General features: G+C 45.6%; 1 protein-coding gene across 1 annotated transcript; it reads right to left on the bottom strand.

The window, feature by feature from the left end:
• Positions 1-15,339: 15,339 nt before the first annotated feature.
• LOC110341747 (NADH dehydrogenase [ubiquinone] 1 alpha subcomplex subunit 3-like) lies at positions 15,340-15,561 on the bottom strand. Its single transcript, XM_040732813.1, has one exon. The coding sequence runs from the start codon at positions 15,559-15,561 to the stop codon at positions 15,340-15,342; it is 222 nt and encodes a 73-aa protein (XP_040588747.1).
• Between the last annotated feature and the right edge of the window lie 1,253 nt (positions 15,562-16,814).

Genomic DNA, 16,814 nt, shown 5'->3' with positions numbered 1-16,814 from the left:
TTGAGCAGCAAGCAGGGGCACTGGGAACTGACTCTGGTCCTCAAGGGCAGTAAGTGCATAACCACTGAGCCATCTCTTCAAATTGACTTTTAAAATATCATTACATTTATTTATTCTGTGTGTGTGTGTGTGTGTGTGTGTGTGTGTGCGCCGTGCACATGCCCTAGGTAGAACATGTGAGGAGGTCAAAAAACTTTTTGGAGTTGCTTTTTTCCTTCCACCATGTGGGTTCTCAGGATTGAACTCATCCCTAGGCTTGTTAGAGAGTGCCTCTAGACCCAAAGCCATCTCGACAACTCCCAAGACACATTCTCAAAGGGGGAAAAAAAGTAAAAACAAAAAACAAAAGAACTAAGAAAAATTGTCAATAGTACAATACAATATGGCCATCATTCAGTGCTGAATACTCCACGACCATTACCCTGTGACAGTATGTCTATCAACAGAGAGGTCTGGCCATCTTAGGCTCATCTGCCTAAGGCATACATAAGATGTTATTTCTAAATAAACAGACACATCTTTGAAACAATGTGTTTCTGAAAAGAGGCATCCCGCATTCCTGATGGGAGTTCAGAACCCCGGGAGAAAGGAGACAAGTATTGTTTGCAAAGAAGGAAAAGCAGGAAGGAGGGGAAGTTTGTTTATTTGGTTTTGCTTTTTCAAGACAGGGTTTCTCTGTGGCTTTGAAGCCTGACGTGGAGCTCCCTCGGTAGACCAGGCTGGCCTGGAACTCACAGAGATCCACCTGTCTCTGCCATCTGAGTGCAGGGATTAAAGGCGTGCGCCGCCACCACTTGGCAGGAGAGGAAGTTTTAATGCTTTAAAATTACATTTATGGCCAGGCAGTGGTGTTGCATGCCTTTAATCCCAGCACTCAGGAGACAGAGGAACACAGATATCTACATTCGAGGCTAGCCTGGTCTACACAGTGAGAGTTCCAGGACAGCCAAGGCTACACAGAGAAACCCTGTCTTGAAAAACAACAACAAAATGATGTTTTTATTGCACTGGCATGTCAAAGTTTGTGAACTTTTTATAGGAGTGGATTCTGGCCTACCACATGGATCCTAGGAACTGAATTAAGATCTCCATTCTTAGCAGGAAGAATCTTTACTGACCCAGCCATCTTACCAGCCCAAGTTGTTTGTTTGTTTTTTTCCCCCGAGACAGGCTTTCTCTGTGGCTTTGGAGGCTGTCCTGGAACTCGCTCTGTAGACCAGGCTGGTGCCTCTGCCTCCCAAATGCTAAGATTAAAGTTGTTGGCCACCAACGCCCGGTCCAGCCCAAGTTTTAAGTTTGTTTATGCTTGGTTTTCTTTTTTTTTTTTTTTTTTTTTTTGGTTTTTCGAGACAGGGTTTCTCTGTAGCTTTGGAGGCTATCCTGGAACTCACTCTGTAGACCAGGCTGGCCTCGAACTCACAGAGATCCGCCTGCCTCTGCCTCCCGAGTGCTGGGATTAAAGGCGTGCGCCACCAACGCCCGGCTTATGCTTGGTTTTTCAAGACTGGGGTTTCTCCGTGAAACAGTCCTGGCTGTCCTGGATCTCACTCTGTAGACCAGGCTGGCCTCAAACTAAAAAAAAATCCACCTGCCTCTGCCTCTGCCTCTGGAGAGCTGGGATTAAAGGTGTGCACCACCGTCCGGGTTTGGGGATAGCTCAGCCATTAAAGGCTAGGCTCACAACTGTAGGCATTTTGGGCGGATCGGGTGGGACAGGTATTTTGGCACCGGAGAGTCACAGAACATTGAGTGTTACACAGCTCAGATGGAAAGGTATCCTGGAGCTCGGGAGCCAAGGACTACCACAGGCCACAGTAAATTTACAACCCTGCCTCAGGGAAAGGCTTCCCCAGTGTATCTGCTCTGCTCCAGCAGGAAAGGATCTTCCAGCTGGGGATGTTTGCCTAGTGTAGCAGTTTTGCTGGTTTCCCAGGTGAAGTTGCTACAGTTCAGCTCTGCTCCCAAGAGAGTGGAGAGTGTAGGGAAAGGGGGCCAGTCAAAGAAACACACCCTGAGCAGAGCCCAAGAAACACACTTTGGCCCTGGCCCTGCAACCAGAACCAAGGAAATGTACCCTGACCCTGAAACCAGTTCCAAAGAAACACACTTTGTCCGTGGAATGTGAGTCAGTGAAAGAAATGCACCCTGACCCTAAAATTGGAGCCAAAAGGCTAAAAAGGACCAGAGAAAGAAACACACTTTGGCCCTGAAACCAGAGCCAAATCTGACCTTAATCCTGTGCAGAAAACTAACCAATCCTCGAGCAGAGCTCTAGCCAATCTGAGCTCAGCACTGAAACTGGACCAGTCCCTACCCTGGAAAAACTTCCCTGCCCCCAAGAATCCCTATATAAACCCTGTGTATGTTCAGCTTGGCTGGTCCAGCTGCTTCCTTCCAATAAACCCTTTGGATGAGCTTTGGGTGAAGATCTTCTTTTGCGGTGGCGACAGAGCAGAGGCTACCCTGGGCAGAGCAAAGCAGAGAGAGCAGGGCTGTAACACTTTTGCCAGGGGAACCTTCCCTTGGCAGAGCAGAGTCGTTACACTCCGCTCCCTGCTCTCCTCTTTCTGGGAGCAGAGCTGAGCTGTAGCAATTTTGCTGAGAAACCTCCTGCCGAGCAAAACTGCTACACTGGGTGAACATCTCCAGCTGGAAGACTCTGTCCTGCCGGAGCAGAGCCAATACACTGGAGAAGCCTTTCTCTGAGGCAAGGCTGTAAGCTGCTAAGCTTACTGCAACCTGTGATGGTCCTTGGCTCCCGAGCCCCAGGATACCTTTCCATCTGAGCTGTGTAACACTCAGTATCCTATGGCTCCTGAGTTCCAGAATACCAGACCCATCTGATCTACCCAAAACGCTTACAGAGAGCAACTTACAACTTTGCTCTGCCAGGGAAATGTTTCCCTGGCAAAAGTTACAACCCCCTGCTTGCTCTGCTCTGCCCAGGGTGGTCTCTGCTTTGGGTGCAGCAAAAGAAGGTCTTCACCCAAAGCTCATCAAAGGGGTTTATTGGGAGGGAAGAATCTAGGAGAGTGGCTGCCCTCTGCCATAGTGGCAGAGGACAGCTGGGGATAGCAGGAACAGCCACAAACTGACAGACACAGGGTTTATATAGGGCTTCCAGGGTGGGAATTGGTCAGATTTCAATGCTGAGCTCAGGTTAGCTAGAGGTCCTGCTCAAGGATTGGTTAGTTTTCTGCACACGGTTAGGGTCAGATTTGGCTCTGGTTTTAGGGCCAAAGTGTGTTTCTTTCTCTGTTCCTTTTTAGCCTTTTGGCTCTAGTTTTAGGGCCAGGGTGTATTTCTTTCACTGGCTCTGATTCCAGTGACAAAGTGTGTTTCTTTGGCACTGGTTTCAGGGTCATGGTACATTTTTTTGTTTCTGGTTGCAGGGCCAAAGTGTGTTTCTTTGGCTGGATCTTTTTCCCTACAACAACCAAAAATACGTTTTAAGTTTTTTATTTTTTTATTTTTTTTTTGGTTTTTCGAGACAGGGTTTCTCTGTGGCTTTGGAGGCTGTCCTGGAACTCACTCTGTAGACCAGGCTGGCCTCGAACTCACAGAGATCCGCCTGCCTCTGCCTCCCGAGTGCTGGGATTAAAGGCGTGCGCCACCAACGCCCGGCACGTTTTAAGTTTTTAAAATGAAAATTTACTCAAATACTTGAGAGAAAAGAGAAATCCCAAGCCTCTTCTGCAGAGAGATACGTGCAAGATAGCATCTGCGCTGGGTCTGCGGTTCCCAAACAATGAAGCAGAGAAAGAGCCCAGCTTCAGAATGGGAGAGTCCCTTGGGTCCGTGGAAGGCCCCATCAAACACTTCAGGGTGCAAGTTAAGAACGCACACAAAGGAAACTCCTTAAATACTAGTTAGAAATCTTGGGAGATGGCTTAGTGGTTAAGAGTCCTGACCATTCTTGCAGAGGACAGGGATTTTGTCCTAGCACCTACATGTTGGCCCATGACTAGTTGTAACTCCAATTCTACGGGATCCAGCGCCATCTTCTGGCCTCTCTGAGAACTGCATGAACGGGAAGCACATAACATGCACACAGACAAAAACACACGCAAAATAAAACAAAAAGTTAAAGCAAAACATAGGTGCACAATCCAGAATGAGAAAAATACTAAACTCACTATCAGTCTGGCCAACTTTTTCCTTAGAGAGAGCTCTAAGACAGGACCAGAAATGACATTATGGTCTTTCAGAAGGGTGTAGGGATGTACCAGTGACGGACGGGTACAAGAGCCCAAATGGTGTTGGGCAGTGTCCAGGCCTGGATATTGGGAGATGTCTCTACAGTCACCCCACGCCTCTCTGTGACTCAGAGTGTAACCATTGCTTTAGCTAGTCCAGGTCTTTTAATTTCTATGTGAATTCTAATTTTAAATGAAATTAATTTAAAATTTTAAAAATGTGTGTATATCTCTGTCTGTGTATGCCATGTCTGTGCAACTGTCCTCAGAGGCCAGAAGAGGGCGTCAGATCCCCTGGAGCTGCAGTCACAGGCAGTTGTAAACTGCCTGATGTAAGCGCTGAGGTTATTCACCACTCGGCAAGTACAGGACATGTTCTTTTTTTTTTTTTTTTTTTTTTTTTTTGAGACAGAGTTTCTCTGTGGCTATCCTGGAGATAGCTCTTGTAGATCAGGCTGGTCTCAAACTCACAGAGATCTGCCTGCCTCTGCCTCCAAAGTGCTTTAGGACATGTTCTTAAACGTTGAGCCAGTCTTATTTTACACTTTACACTTACTCGTGTATTCACTTGTGTGTATGTTGCAATGCACACACCACAAGTGTCCTTGTGGAAATCAGAGAACAATTTGTAGGAGCCAGGTCTCTCCTTCTGAAAGACCTCGGCATCAAAGCGCCGGGCACTCTGCCCAAGAACTGGGGCCAGACCACTGGCTGCAAATGCAAGAGGTGATTTATTGAGTAAACAGGCGCCTGCGGATGCTGCTGCAACTCGGGTGCAGAGCATACCGGGCTTGCAGGGAGCACAATATTTATAGAGTTTTAATGGTTACATAAGTAACAGGCATTTCATTGGCTCATCTTGGGGGCAGGGGTAGTTCCCACGGACTAAGTTTCCTGGTATTACTTTATGAAAGACCCCGGCACGCTTCAGCAATTATTATCCAGGTCCCATGACTACTATGGTGATCATAGACACAACTGGGGGCAAGGGTAGTTGCCAAGGACTAGGTGTCCTGGTATTGCCACATAAAAGACCCTGGCACGCTTCAGCAATTATTATCTGGGTCCCATGACTACTATGGTGACCACAGATCCTGTTTGACATCCTGCCAGCTGGGCAAGGCACCTGGTCTGGGTTTTTTCATTAGGCAACGGCCTGGCCTTGCTTTTCTTTTCCTAGGGGGTCCTGGGTAGGGGTCTTTCACTTCCAATGTGTGGGTTCTGGGAATTCAACTTAAGTCATCAGGATTTAGTGGAAAGTACCTTTACCCATTAAACCATCTCCTCAGCCCCTCCATGTAAATTTGAGAATCAGTGAAGGACCTAAGGTAATCAGGTCCAACGTATTTCGACGTCCCGAGCTCAATAACCAGACAGTTGGATGCAAACCACAAGAGGTTCATTGTTCACACAGGCGCCTGCGGGCGTTCCAGCAGCCTTAGCTAGCTGAGCGCACTGGGCTTTAAGACAGTTTTCTTTTTATATACATAATCTTGGCAAGCAATAGGGGTATTGCAAAAAGCGCAGACATAATTTAACCTTCCTGGAGAAACCACAAGGTCAAAATTAAGCTTATCTCAACAGTCTGGCAGTTTCATGCGTCAGCACTCTGGACCAGATATTCTTTTCGATCTGACCTTGTTCCCTGCCTGGGGGACCTTGGGGAATTTTCCACTGGGGCGACCTTCTGAGTCTCAAGGGGGGTGTATTGAGGTCTTTCAGATGTATGCCACCACCTCCTAGTTTATGGCTGCTGGGATGAAAGGTGTGTGCCTGGCTTCTATGACTTGTGGCTGACTTTACATTCTGAATCCTTAGCCAAATTTTAATCAGTCATAAATAATATATCACCAAAAAAACAAAAACAAAAAAAGCTTAGAGCCCGCTATTGTTAGTGTGTAGAGATACAGTGGATCTTTTTTCAAATTAAACATTTGAATTTTATGTGTATGAGGGTTTTCCAGCACATACGTCCATATACCGTATACCATGTCTATGCAGTGAGATTCCCTAGAACTGCAGCTACAGAAGGTGATCCTGTGGGTGCTGGGAATTGAACCTGGGTCCTCTGGAAGAAGAGACTGTGCTCATAATCTCTGAGCCATCTCTCCAGCTCCCACAATAGATTCTTTTTTGGGGGGGGACTTCAAGACAGGGTTTCTCTGTGGCTGTAGAGGCTGTCTTGGGACTAGCTCTTGTAGACCAGACTGGCCTCGAACTCACAGAGATCCACCTGCCTCTGCCTCCTGAGTGCTGGGATTAAAGGTGTGTGCCACCACCGTCCGCCAACAATAGATTTTTTTTTTTTTTGGTTTTTCGAGACAGGGTTTCTCTGTGGCTTTGGAGGCTGTCCTGGAACTCGCTCTGTAGACCAGGCTGGCCTCGAACTCACAGAGATCCGCCTGCCTCTGCCTCCTGAGTGCTGGGATTAAAGGCGTGCGCCACCAACACCCGGCCCGGCAGCTCACAATTATAACTCTAGTTCCAAGAGTTCTGGCACTCTCACACACATACATACAAGCAAAACACCAAGGCACACAAAATAAGAATAAATAAATCTTTAAAAAAGACAAAACCCATTATTTTTATTAGACTTACTCATTTGTGTAGGTGGGTGTGGTGGTTTGAAAGAAAATGGCTCCCAAAAGGAGTGGCACTATAAGGGGCTGTGGCCTTGCTGGAGGAAGCATATCACTGTGGAGGCGGGCTTTGAGGTCTCATATTTGCTCAAGCCACTCCCAGCGTCTCAGTCCACTTCCTGTTGCCTTTTGATCAAGATGGAGTCAGAAGCATGTCTGCCTGCATGTCACCATGTCCTGCCATGATGATAATGAACTAAACCTCTGAAAATATAAGTTACTGCTATTAAATGTTTTTCTTTTCAGTCCCAGTAAGCAGCAGAACTTGGCAGCTTCTGCCATATGGTTCTGGCTTTAGAGTTAAGGACAGAAGAAAGGAGTTATAGAATAAACCTCTGTGACTAAGGAGAGCTGCTGAGACGCGGCACATGTCAGGCGTGTCCCTGCATGGAGAGTCAGAGAATCGATTGCATGAAGCTGTGAAGGAGAAGTCTGGATTGACTTGGAGACCCCAAGATGCTGGAGATGCCAGAGCGGGGGATACCTGCTGAGAAGACTGCTAACAGGGATGGAAGCAGCCCAAGAGAAAGAAGTGTGCTGAAGTCAGCAAAGCTGAAAGGAGTGGAGATCTGGAGAGCATGTGACATCAGACATGGAGAGTCTGGAGTTTGCCCAGCTGGTTTTTATCTTCTTTTGGTCTAGTATTCCCTCAATATGTCCCCTTCCCTGTGTTTGTGTTTTAGAATGGCAGTGTACATCCTGTGCCATTATATGTAGGAAGAATGTGATTTTTTTATTTTTATTTAAAGGGGATTACAGTTAAGGGATTGCATGACTCTCAGAAGAGACTTTGAACTCTGGACTTTTAAACACTGTTGAAACTATGATAGACTATGAGGACTTTTGAAGTTGGACTGAATGCATTATGACATGGCTACAAGCTGCTGGGGGCCAAGGAGTAGAATGTGGTGGTTTGAAAGAAAACGGTCTCTGTAGGTGGACTTTTTCTGTCCTGCCAACCAGTCCTTAAATAAACATGCAGAGACTTATTACTAATTATAAATGCTTGGCCATAGCTCAAGCTTGTTACTAGCTAACTCTTACACTTTAAATTAACCCATATACCTTATCTGTACTGTGTCATGTGGCTCAGTACCTTTTCTCAGTAAGGCAAGATCATCTCCTTCCCTCTGTGTCTCCTAGAGATTCCCAAGGCTCCACCTTTTCTCCTTTGCACTCTCTTTTTGTCTGCCAGTCCCACCTAGCCTCAACCCCTCCAGCTATTGGCCAGCCAGCTTCTTTTTTTTTTTTTTTTTTTTTTTGGTTTTTCGAGACAGGGTTTCTCTGTGGCTTTGGAGGCTGTCCTGGAACTAGCTCTTGTAGACCAGGCTGGCCTCGAACTCACAGAGATCCGCCTGCCTCTGCCTCCCAAGTGCTGGGATTAAGCCAGCTTCTTTACTAAACCGATCACAGTGAAATATATTCATACAGTGTAAAGGAATATTCCACAGGTCCCCAAAGGGAATAGCACTCTTAGGGGGTGTGACCTTGTTGAAGGAAGTGTGTCACTGTGGAGGTTGACTTTGAGGTCTCATATATTGTCACGTCTGCTGCGTGGCCTGTGTCCGAGAACGTGCGGAGGGTGTCGGGGATTGACAACACAGAGACTCGTTCAACGATATAAAGAAAACTTTAAACAGACTCCAAAAAGATTTAAAAAAAAACTTCCTAAGAAAAGCTCCCACCAGAAAAGCTTCTACTCTCTCCTCTCCCCTGACTGGTTCTACTCTGACACCAGAGGTGGATGTGTGTGGGTTTTTAAAGGTGCGGTTAGTCTTTGGACAAGGTCGAGGTCAGGGCGGTTTCTGTGGAAAGGCCTTTCCCAGGAACTTATTGTATCATTTTTAGTAAACATGTTTTTACTAAACATTGTCTTACAGCTGCCTACTCCCAGACAAAAGGGAAAGTGGCCAGAAACTTATTGTATCGTTTTTAGTAAACATGTTTTTACTAAACATTGTCTTACAGCTGCCTACTCCCAGGCAGAAGGGGAAGTGGGTCTCTGCTCAAGTTCTGGTGTTCCCACAATATATGTTCAAGCTATGCCCAGTGTCTCAGTTCACTTCCTGTTGCCTTCTGATCAAGATGTTGCCAGCAACATGATTGTCTGCATGCCACCATGTCCTTCCATAAAGATAATGAACTAGCCGGGCGTTGGTGGCGCATGCCTTTAATCCCAGCACTCAGGAGGCAGAGGCAGGCAGATCTCTGTGAGTTAAAGGCTAGCCTGGCCTACAGAGCCAGTTCCAGAGTTACACAGAGAAACTCTGTCTGGAAAAAAGAAAAAGAGTTGCTGTGGTCATGGTGTCTCTTCACAGTAATGGAAACCTAACTAAGACTGCACATACAACACAGCATGCAGGGGCCTATGCCACCATGTGCAAGTGGAATCAAAAGAAAAGGACAACAGCAGGAGTCGCTTCTCTCCTGCCATTGGAAGACTTGAAGTTATCAGGCTGGATACCCCGTGACGTCCCGAGCTCAATAACCAGACAGTTGGATGCAAACCGCAAGAGGTTTATTGTTTACACAGGTGTCTGTGGGCATTTCAGCAGCCTTAGCTAGCTGAGCGTGCCGGGCTTTAGGACAGTTTTCTTTTTATATACATAATTTTGGCAAGCAAAGCAATAGGGGTATTGTAAGAAGTGGAGCCGCTGCAGGTGCAGATCTGGGCAAGCAATAGGGGTATTGTAAAAGCGAGGGCATCCTTCCTGGAGAAACCATAAGGTCAAGATTAAATTTATCTTAACAGCCTGCCGGTGTCCTGTATCAGCACTCTGGACCAGATGTTCTTTTCAATTTGACCTTGTTCCCTGCCTAGGGGACCTTGGGGAATTTTCCACTGAGGTGACCTTCTGAGTCTCAAAAGGGGGTGTGTATTGAGATTTTTCACAATGTAGGTCCTGGGACCCCATATTCAGGTCCTCAGACTTCGTAGCAAGTGTCTTCATCCACTGAGTACCTCATTAGCCTCAACAATGAATTTTCCTTTTCTTTTTAGAACTAGCACTCACTATGTAGACCACACTGGCTTCTAACTCACAGTGATTCTGCCTACCTCTGCCTCCTATGTATGAGTTCCAGGACAGCCAGGGCTACACATCACAACCATGTCTTATGGATATATATTTTATAGACCAGGCTGGCCTCAAACTCAATGATCCACTTGTCTCTGTCTTCTTTTTTTTATATAAATATTTTTAAAATATTTTATTTATTGTGTATACAGTCTTCTGCCTGCATGCCAGCGGAGAAGGGCACCAGATCTCATTCAAGGTGGTTGTGAGCCACCATGTGGTTGCCGAGAATTGAACTCAGGACCTCTGGAAGAGCAGTCAGTGCTCTTAACCACTGAGCCATCTCTCCAGCCCCTTGTGTCTGTCTTCTGAGTGCTCATATTAAATATATATTGATCTGTTATCTTGTAAACTTATCAAGGCATGCTTAGTTTTCACTCTTTTAAAAAAATTATTTTAGGCTGGATGGTGGTGGTGCACACCTTTAATCCCAGCACTTGGAAGGCAGAGACAGGTGGAACTTGTGAGTTTGAGGCCAGCCTGATCTACAAAGTGAGTTCCAGGATGGCCAGGGCTGTTATACAGAGAAACCCTTTTTCAGAAACCTCCCATGTTATTTTAAACTTGCCAGATGGTGTTGGCACCCATCTTTAATCACAGCACTCAGGAGGCAGAGACAGATGGATTTCTGTGAGTTTGAGGCCATCCTGGTCTACAGAGCCAGTTCCAGGACAGCCAGGGCTACACAGAGAAACCTTGTCTTAAAAAACGAAACAAAATTTTTAAATTTTATGTGTAGATTTGCATGCCTAAGTATATGTATGTGCACCACATGTGTGCAGAAGCACATGGAGGCATCAGATCCCTCGGACTGGAGTTACTGACAGTTGTGAGCCAGCATGTGGGACTGGGAACCAAGCTTTTGTCCTCTGCAAGAGCAGTAAAGGTTCTTATCTGAAGAGCAGCCTCTCTAGTCCCCAGAAGATTTGCTTATTCACAGCTGCCTGTATCAAAGACATTGTTGCCATCTGTAAATAAAAGCCTCTTCGCTTCCTTTCGGTCTGGATGCCTTTCATTTATTTCTCTTGTCTAATTACTCCTTAGAACCTCTGGTCCCATGTGGATGGACAATGTTAGCTGTAGGCTGTTCACACACAGATTCCTAAGAGTTCAGCAAGCCCCCTTCTGTCCCTAGTTTACTGGCACAGTGATAAAAGAAACAAGTTGGGGGGTGAGGTTCTGAATCTCAGTTCAAAATGGACTTGAGATACTAAGAAGGTAGCACTGTGGTGAAAGCTCTCACCATGCAAGCATGAGGACCTGAATCCAGATCCCTGGAAATCCATGCAAATGCCAGGTGGGCATGGCAGCCTGCCTGGAGTTCCAGCCTTAGAAGGCAGATATGGATCCCCAGAGCGAGCTGGCTAGTGAGACTGGCCATATCCATAGGTCCTACTGAGAGACCCTGCCTTAATGACAAAGGTGGAAGAGTAATGGAGGATAGCTCCTAGCATCAACCTCAGGCTTCCACATGCATGGACATGTTACACTGTGAAGATGTATCTTTGCCAAGGCACCTTCTGATTGGTTTAATAAAGAGCTAAGTGGACAATAACTAGGCAGGAGGCATAAGTGGGAGGTCTGGGTACAGAGAGGATTCTGAGAAGAAGAGAATCAGAGAGGCCATGGAGATGTGGAATGAGTTGGACACACAGAATGAGATAGAGGTAATAGCCAGATGGTAGAATTTAGATTCAAAAATATGTGTTCTTTTTTTCTTCTTCTTTTTTTTTTTTTTTTTTTTTTTTTTTGGTTTTTACGAGACAGGGTTTCTCTGTATTGTTTTGGAGGCTGTCGGTCCAGCCTGGCCTCGAACTCACAGAGATCCGCTTGCCTCTGCCTCCCGAGTGCTGGCATTAAAGGCATGCGCCACCACCGCCCGGCTTTTTTTTCTTCTTTAAGTTAGAAGAGCTAGTGGGACAAACCTAAGATAAGGCCAAGTTTTCATAATTAATAATCAGTTTCCATATCATTATTTGGGACCTAGCTGGCAGGACAGAAAAAGACTCACTACATGCATTCACATGTGCACCCACACATGTACAAAAACATGCACATACACACTTGCATACCACATACCAAAAAACAAAATGAAAGGAAAGAAGAATGCACTTTGCTGCTGTCTGTAGTGGTCAGAATGGGAATGTCCCCTGTAAGCATGGGTTTTTGAACAGCTGGTCCCCAGCTGGGGTCACTGCTGGGGAGGCTTAGGAGCTATCACCTTACTGAAGGAAGCCTCCCACTGCTTCCAGTTCACTCTCTACTTCCTGTTGTGTTGAAGACATGCGCGCTCATCTTCCTGCTTCAGCCACCATGCCTGCTACTTGCTGACATGATTCCCTGTCATAATGGACCCTCATCCCCCTGGAGCCATACGTTAAAATAAACCCCTGCTATATGTTGCTTTTGGCCATGGTGTTTTATCACAGCAACAGAAAAGTAACTTAGAAGTTGTCTGGGTTTTGTTGTTGTTGTTGTTTTGTTTGGGGGTATTGTAGGGAAAAGGGACCAGTCAAAGAAACACACCCTGAGCAGAGCCCAAGAAAACACTTCGGCCCTACAACCAGAACCAAGGAAATGTACCCTGACCCTGAAACCAGTGCTAAAGAAACACACTTTGTCCCTGGAATCTGAGTCAGTGAAAGAAATGCACCCTGGCCCTAAAATTAGAGCCAAAAGGCTAAACAGGACCAGAGAAAGAAACACACTTTGGCCCTGAAACCAGAGCCAAATCTGACCCTAACCCTGTGCAGAAAACTAACCAATTCTTGGGCAGGAGCTCAAGCCAATCTGAGTTCAGCATTAAAATCTGACCAATCCCCACCCTGGAAGCCCTATATAAACCCTGTGTTTGTTCAGCTTGTGGCTGTTCACTCTACTTGGCTGCCCTTTGCCAGACTGGATTCTTCCCTCCCAATAAACCCCTTCGATGAGCTTTGGGTGAAGACATTCTTTTTGCAACAGCAGTGGAGCAGAGGGGATTCTGGGCAGAGCAGAGCAAGCAGGGCTGTAACACTCTTGGGGGGGGGGGAGACACCTTCCCCTGGCAGAGCAGAGTTGTTAACACTTGGCTCTCCACTCCCGGAAGCAGAGCTGAACTGTTGCAACTTCACCCGGGATACCTCCTGCCTGAGCAAAACTGCTACACTGGGCAAACATCCCCAGCTGCCTGCTGGAGCAGAGCTGATACACGGGGGAAGCCTTTCCCTGAGTCAGGGCTGTAAACTGCTATGCTTACTGCGGCCTGTGGTAGTCCTTGGCTTCCGAGCTCCAGGATACCTTTCCATCTGAGCTGTGTAGCACTCAGTATTCTGTGACTCCCGAGTGCCAGAATACCTTTCCCGATCCGATTCAACTGAAATGCCAACAGGTGTGAGGTAACCAGCCATGTGACAGAGTGTAAAGTTAAAATAAATGGGTTAATTTAAGTTATAAGAGCTCGTGGGATAAGCCTAAGTCTCCCTGGCGGTATAGACAAAGTCTTGCTACGTATGGCATCCAGCTTCCAAACACAGGGCCTGAGAAAGCTAAGAAAAGTTCTGGATGAGGACTTAGATGTAGCTTCCCAGTTCTGCAGTCTCTCAAGTGGGCTGGTGTTCAGCAGCATACCAATGCTTGGCTACCAGCTGCTGCCTGCAGGCTGGAGCCAGCTGCCAGCGCCACATACTAGCTCCATGGGCTAAGATGAGCCATGCAGGGGCTGACTTGGCAGTTTAAGATTTGTCTGACAAAGCCGGGCGTTGGTGGTGCACGCCTTTAATCCCAGCACTCAGGAGGCAGAGGCAGGCGGATCTATGTGAGTTCGAGACCAGCCTGGACTACCAAGCGAGTTCCAGGACAGCCTCCAAAGCCACAGAGAAACCCTGTCTTGAAAAACCAAAAAAAAAAAAAAAAAAAAAAAAAAAAAAAAGATTTGTCTGACACAACCAGAGAAGTCTACAGGTGCTTAGTAAAGCCAGGTGCAGACATAGAAAACCTTGTAAAAGGTACAGTATGTTTAAAAATATGCCTAGATGCTGAAGAAAGAAAAGAAAGTGAGTATAGACAGTCCTGGGAAAAAACAGTTTAAAAATAATAAAGTCTTTAAAGAGAGAGTAAAATCACATTTAGAAAAAAGCCACATAAAGATTGGAAATAAACAGTGCGTCTGGATCCTTATGGTGCTTTATTGACTTTGGATTTCTTGAATGCTAATAAACAGAGAATGTCAGCTGCTGAGAGGCATTAGATTGTGGAAGGGACAGATGAATTAAACCAGCCTATATACTTTAGGGATATCTTGGCTTCAGAATGGAAGTCGGGCAATGTGTTGCACTGGGGGAGAGGTTGTGCTTCACAAAAGAGGTGTAAAATATATAAGGTTGAGAGACATAAAAGCTTAAATTGTTTACGAATGTTTTGAGGTCTAAAAAGATGGTAATACAAGTTATGGCAGGTGGGGGTGGAGGAGAAAGGGAGGGAGAGGAAGCTGGGATTGACATGTGAAGCAAGCTTGTTTCTAATTTAAATAAAAACATCTAAAAAAAGAGATGGTAATACAAGTTATGATAGAAAATGGTTTAGGTATAAAACTTTAAACTCATCAAAATAAGATAGATGTTAGAATATTTTCTCCGAATATGCCAAATACAAATGCAGTGGGCATTGTGAATGTAATTCTTATCTGATAATTGTTCTTATTGTTTATAGTTTTATTGTGTTAGAGTTAAAACCTTTCCTTTTTATTTAGACAAAAAGGGAGAAATGTGGCATAGCCATTCATTCACATTGTGTGAAGATGTGTCACTATGATTGGTTTAATAAAGAGCTAAATGGCTAATAGCGAGGCAGCAAGAAGTTAGATGGGACTTCTGGGGACAGAGAGGGTTTCAGGAAGAAGAAAGGCAAAGTCCCAAGCCAGATGCAGAGAAAGCAACATGAGCAGTAAAAAGAGATAAGGCAATGAGCTGCTTGACAGACGTAGATTAAAATAAACGAGTTAATTTAAGTTATAAGAATTAACTTCAAGCTTTCATAATTAATGCCTCCATGTCATTATTTGGGAGCTGGCAGTGTATGTTCTTTTTACACTTGTGTCCTTTTTATTTTTGCTATTTCTAGCCATGTGTATGTATGTATGTCTGTGGGAGGGCATAAGCATGTGAGTCTGTGGAGGCCAGATTTGTTGGGTCCCCTGCAGCTGTGGTCACAGGCCACCTGATGTGGGCGCTGGAAACTAAACTTAGGTCCTTCAGAAGACCAGTGCATTTTCTTAACCACTGAGCCATATCTTCAGTGTGTGTGTGTGTATGTATGTATGTATGTACATACATATATATGTATGTTTGTTTCCTTTTGATTTCCACATGTTTATTGGGGGCAACGGAGGTGGGGTTTCTTCCATCCACAGGAGTATTCAGTGTTCTTCAGCCGTTCCAGGCTTGGGCCCTAAGGGTCCTGGGGGTGGCTGGGCACATCGGGCATGTTCCCATTCTCTCTCACAGGCACTGAGTAATTGTAGGGTGTGGCTGGTTTGATTGTGGTGGCATATTTGGTGTCAAGGCTAAGTGAGGACATAATTATAGTGAGGTTTCCAATGGTGGTGGATACCACAAGCACTGGTTCCTTTGCCCGGGTGTCTTTGAGGAAGGTGGAGAATCTCCCAGCCATCTTGGTCTCTCAGACTCTGTGTTTAAAGACAGGTTCTCATCACATAACCCTGGCTGGCCTGGATCTCCTAGAGATCTGCCTCTCTGCTTCATGAGTGCTGGGATAAGAATGATGTGTGCCATACCTAGCTACTTGTATGTATTTTGAAGTTTGTTATAGCCTCTCAGTAAATCAACTTTTTTCATACCTGGTGACAGTCTTTACCCTTACATGTACTTGGTCCAATGTGAAAATATCCATTGTAGGTCTTTTGATTGGTGTTAATATGGTTTGTCCTTTTTGTTATGGTAAAAGCTTCACTCCAGCCCCTGGCATCCGTATACCCAAAGAGTCTGGAATGTTATGGTGGAAGTTCTACACAGGCTTCCTCCCCTATCTCCCTCTAAGCCCTGCTGCATCTCAGAAAGCCCACCAAATGATGGCCCCTACCCCCAGAGATGCTCAAAACCACTCCCACGGGGTATTTAAACTGCCCCCCAGAAAACATTCTAGTGGTTTCCCAGTCTTTCTTTCCTGTCTCCTCTCTGGGGGGCTGGAAGGCCATCCGGGAGCTGTGTATCCATTAAACATAGGCTTTTTAAAAATTAGGTTTGATTTTGTCTGATTGGGATTGCTGTATTGTCAGAGAGGCTTATCAGGGTGTAGAAACTTAACTTCCACCATAACACTTTTTCCATTTCTTCCTTAACCAATTTGGTTTTCATATTTAAAGTTCATCTCTCACATAGTATACAGGTAGGTCATCTAAAAATATTTATTGATTTCTATTTTATGTGTATGGAGATTTTGTTTTGTGCATGGATGTTTTGCCTGCACTTATGTCTATGAATAATTTGCATGCAGTGTCTTCAGAGGCCAGAAAAGGCTACTGGTTCCTCAGAACTACATTTACAGATATTTGTAAGCTGCCTTATGGGTGCTGGGAATCAATGCCAGGTCCACTGCAAAAACAGCCAATGCTCTTAATCATTAAGTCATCTCTGCAGGTCATTTAAAAAATACACTTTGTAGACCGGGTGGTGGCAGCACACACTTTTAATCCCAGCTCTTGGTAGGCAGAGGCAGGCACATCTCTGTGGGTTTGAGGGCAGCCTGATCTATAGAGCTAGTTCCAAGACAGGCTCCAAGTCTACACAGAGAAACTCTGTCTCGAAAAGCCAAAAAAGGAAAAGGAAGCCGGGTGGTGGTGGTGCACGCCTTTAATCCCAGCACTCGGGAGGCAGAGGCAGGCGGATCTCTTTGAGTTACAGAGA

This window comes from Mesocricetus auratus, unplaced genomic scaffold (genome assembly GCF_017639785.1).
Source record: "Mesocricetus auratus isolate SY011 unplaced genomic scaffold, BCM_Maur_2.0 Super-Scaffold_4256, whole genome shotgun sequence".
Lineage (NCBI taxonomy): Eukaryota > Metazoa > Chordata > Mammalia > Rodentia > Cricetidae > Mesocricetus > Mesocricetus auratus.
Note: the sequence above shows the minus strand (reverse complement) of the source record. Positions and strands in the feature narration are given on the sequence as shown.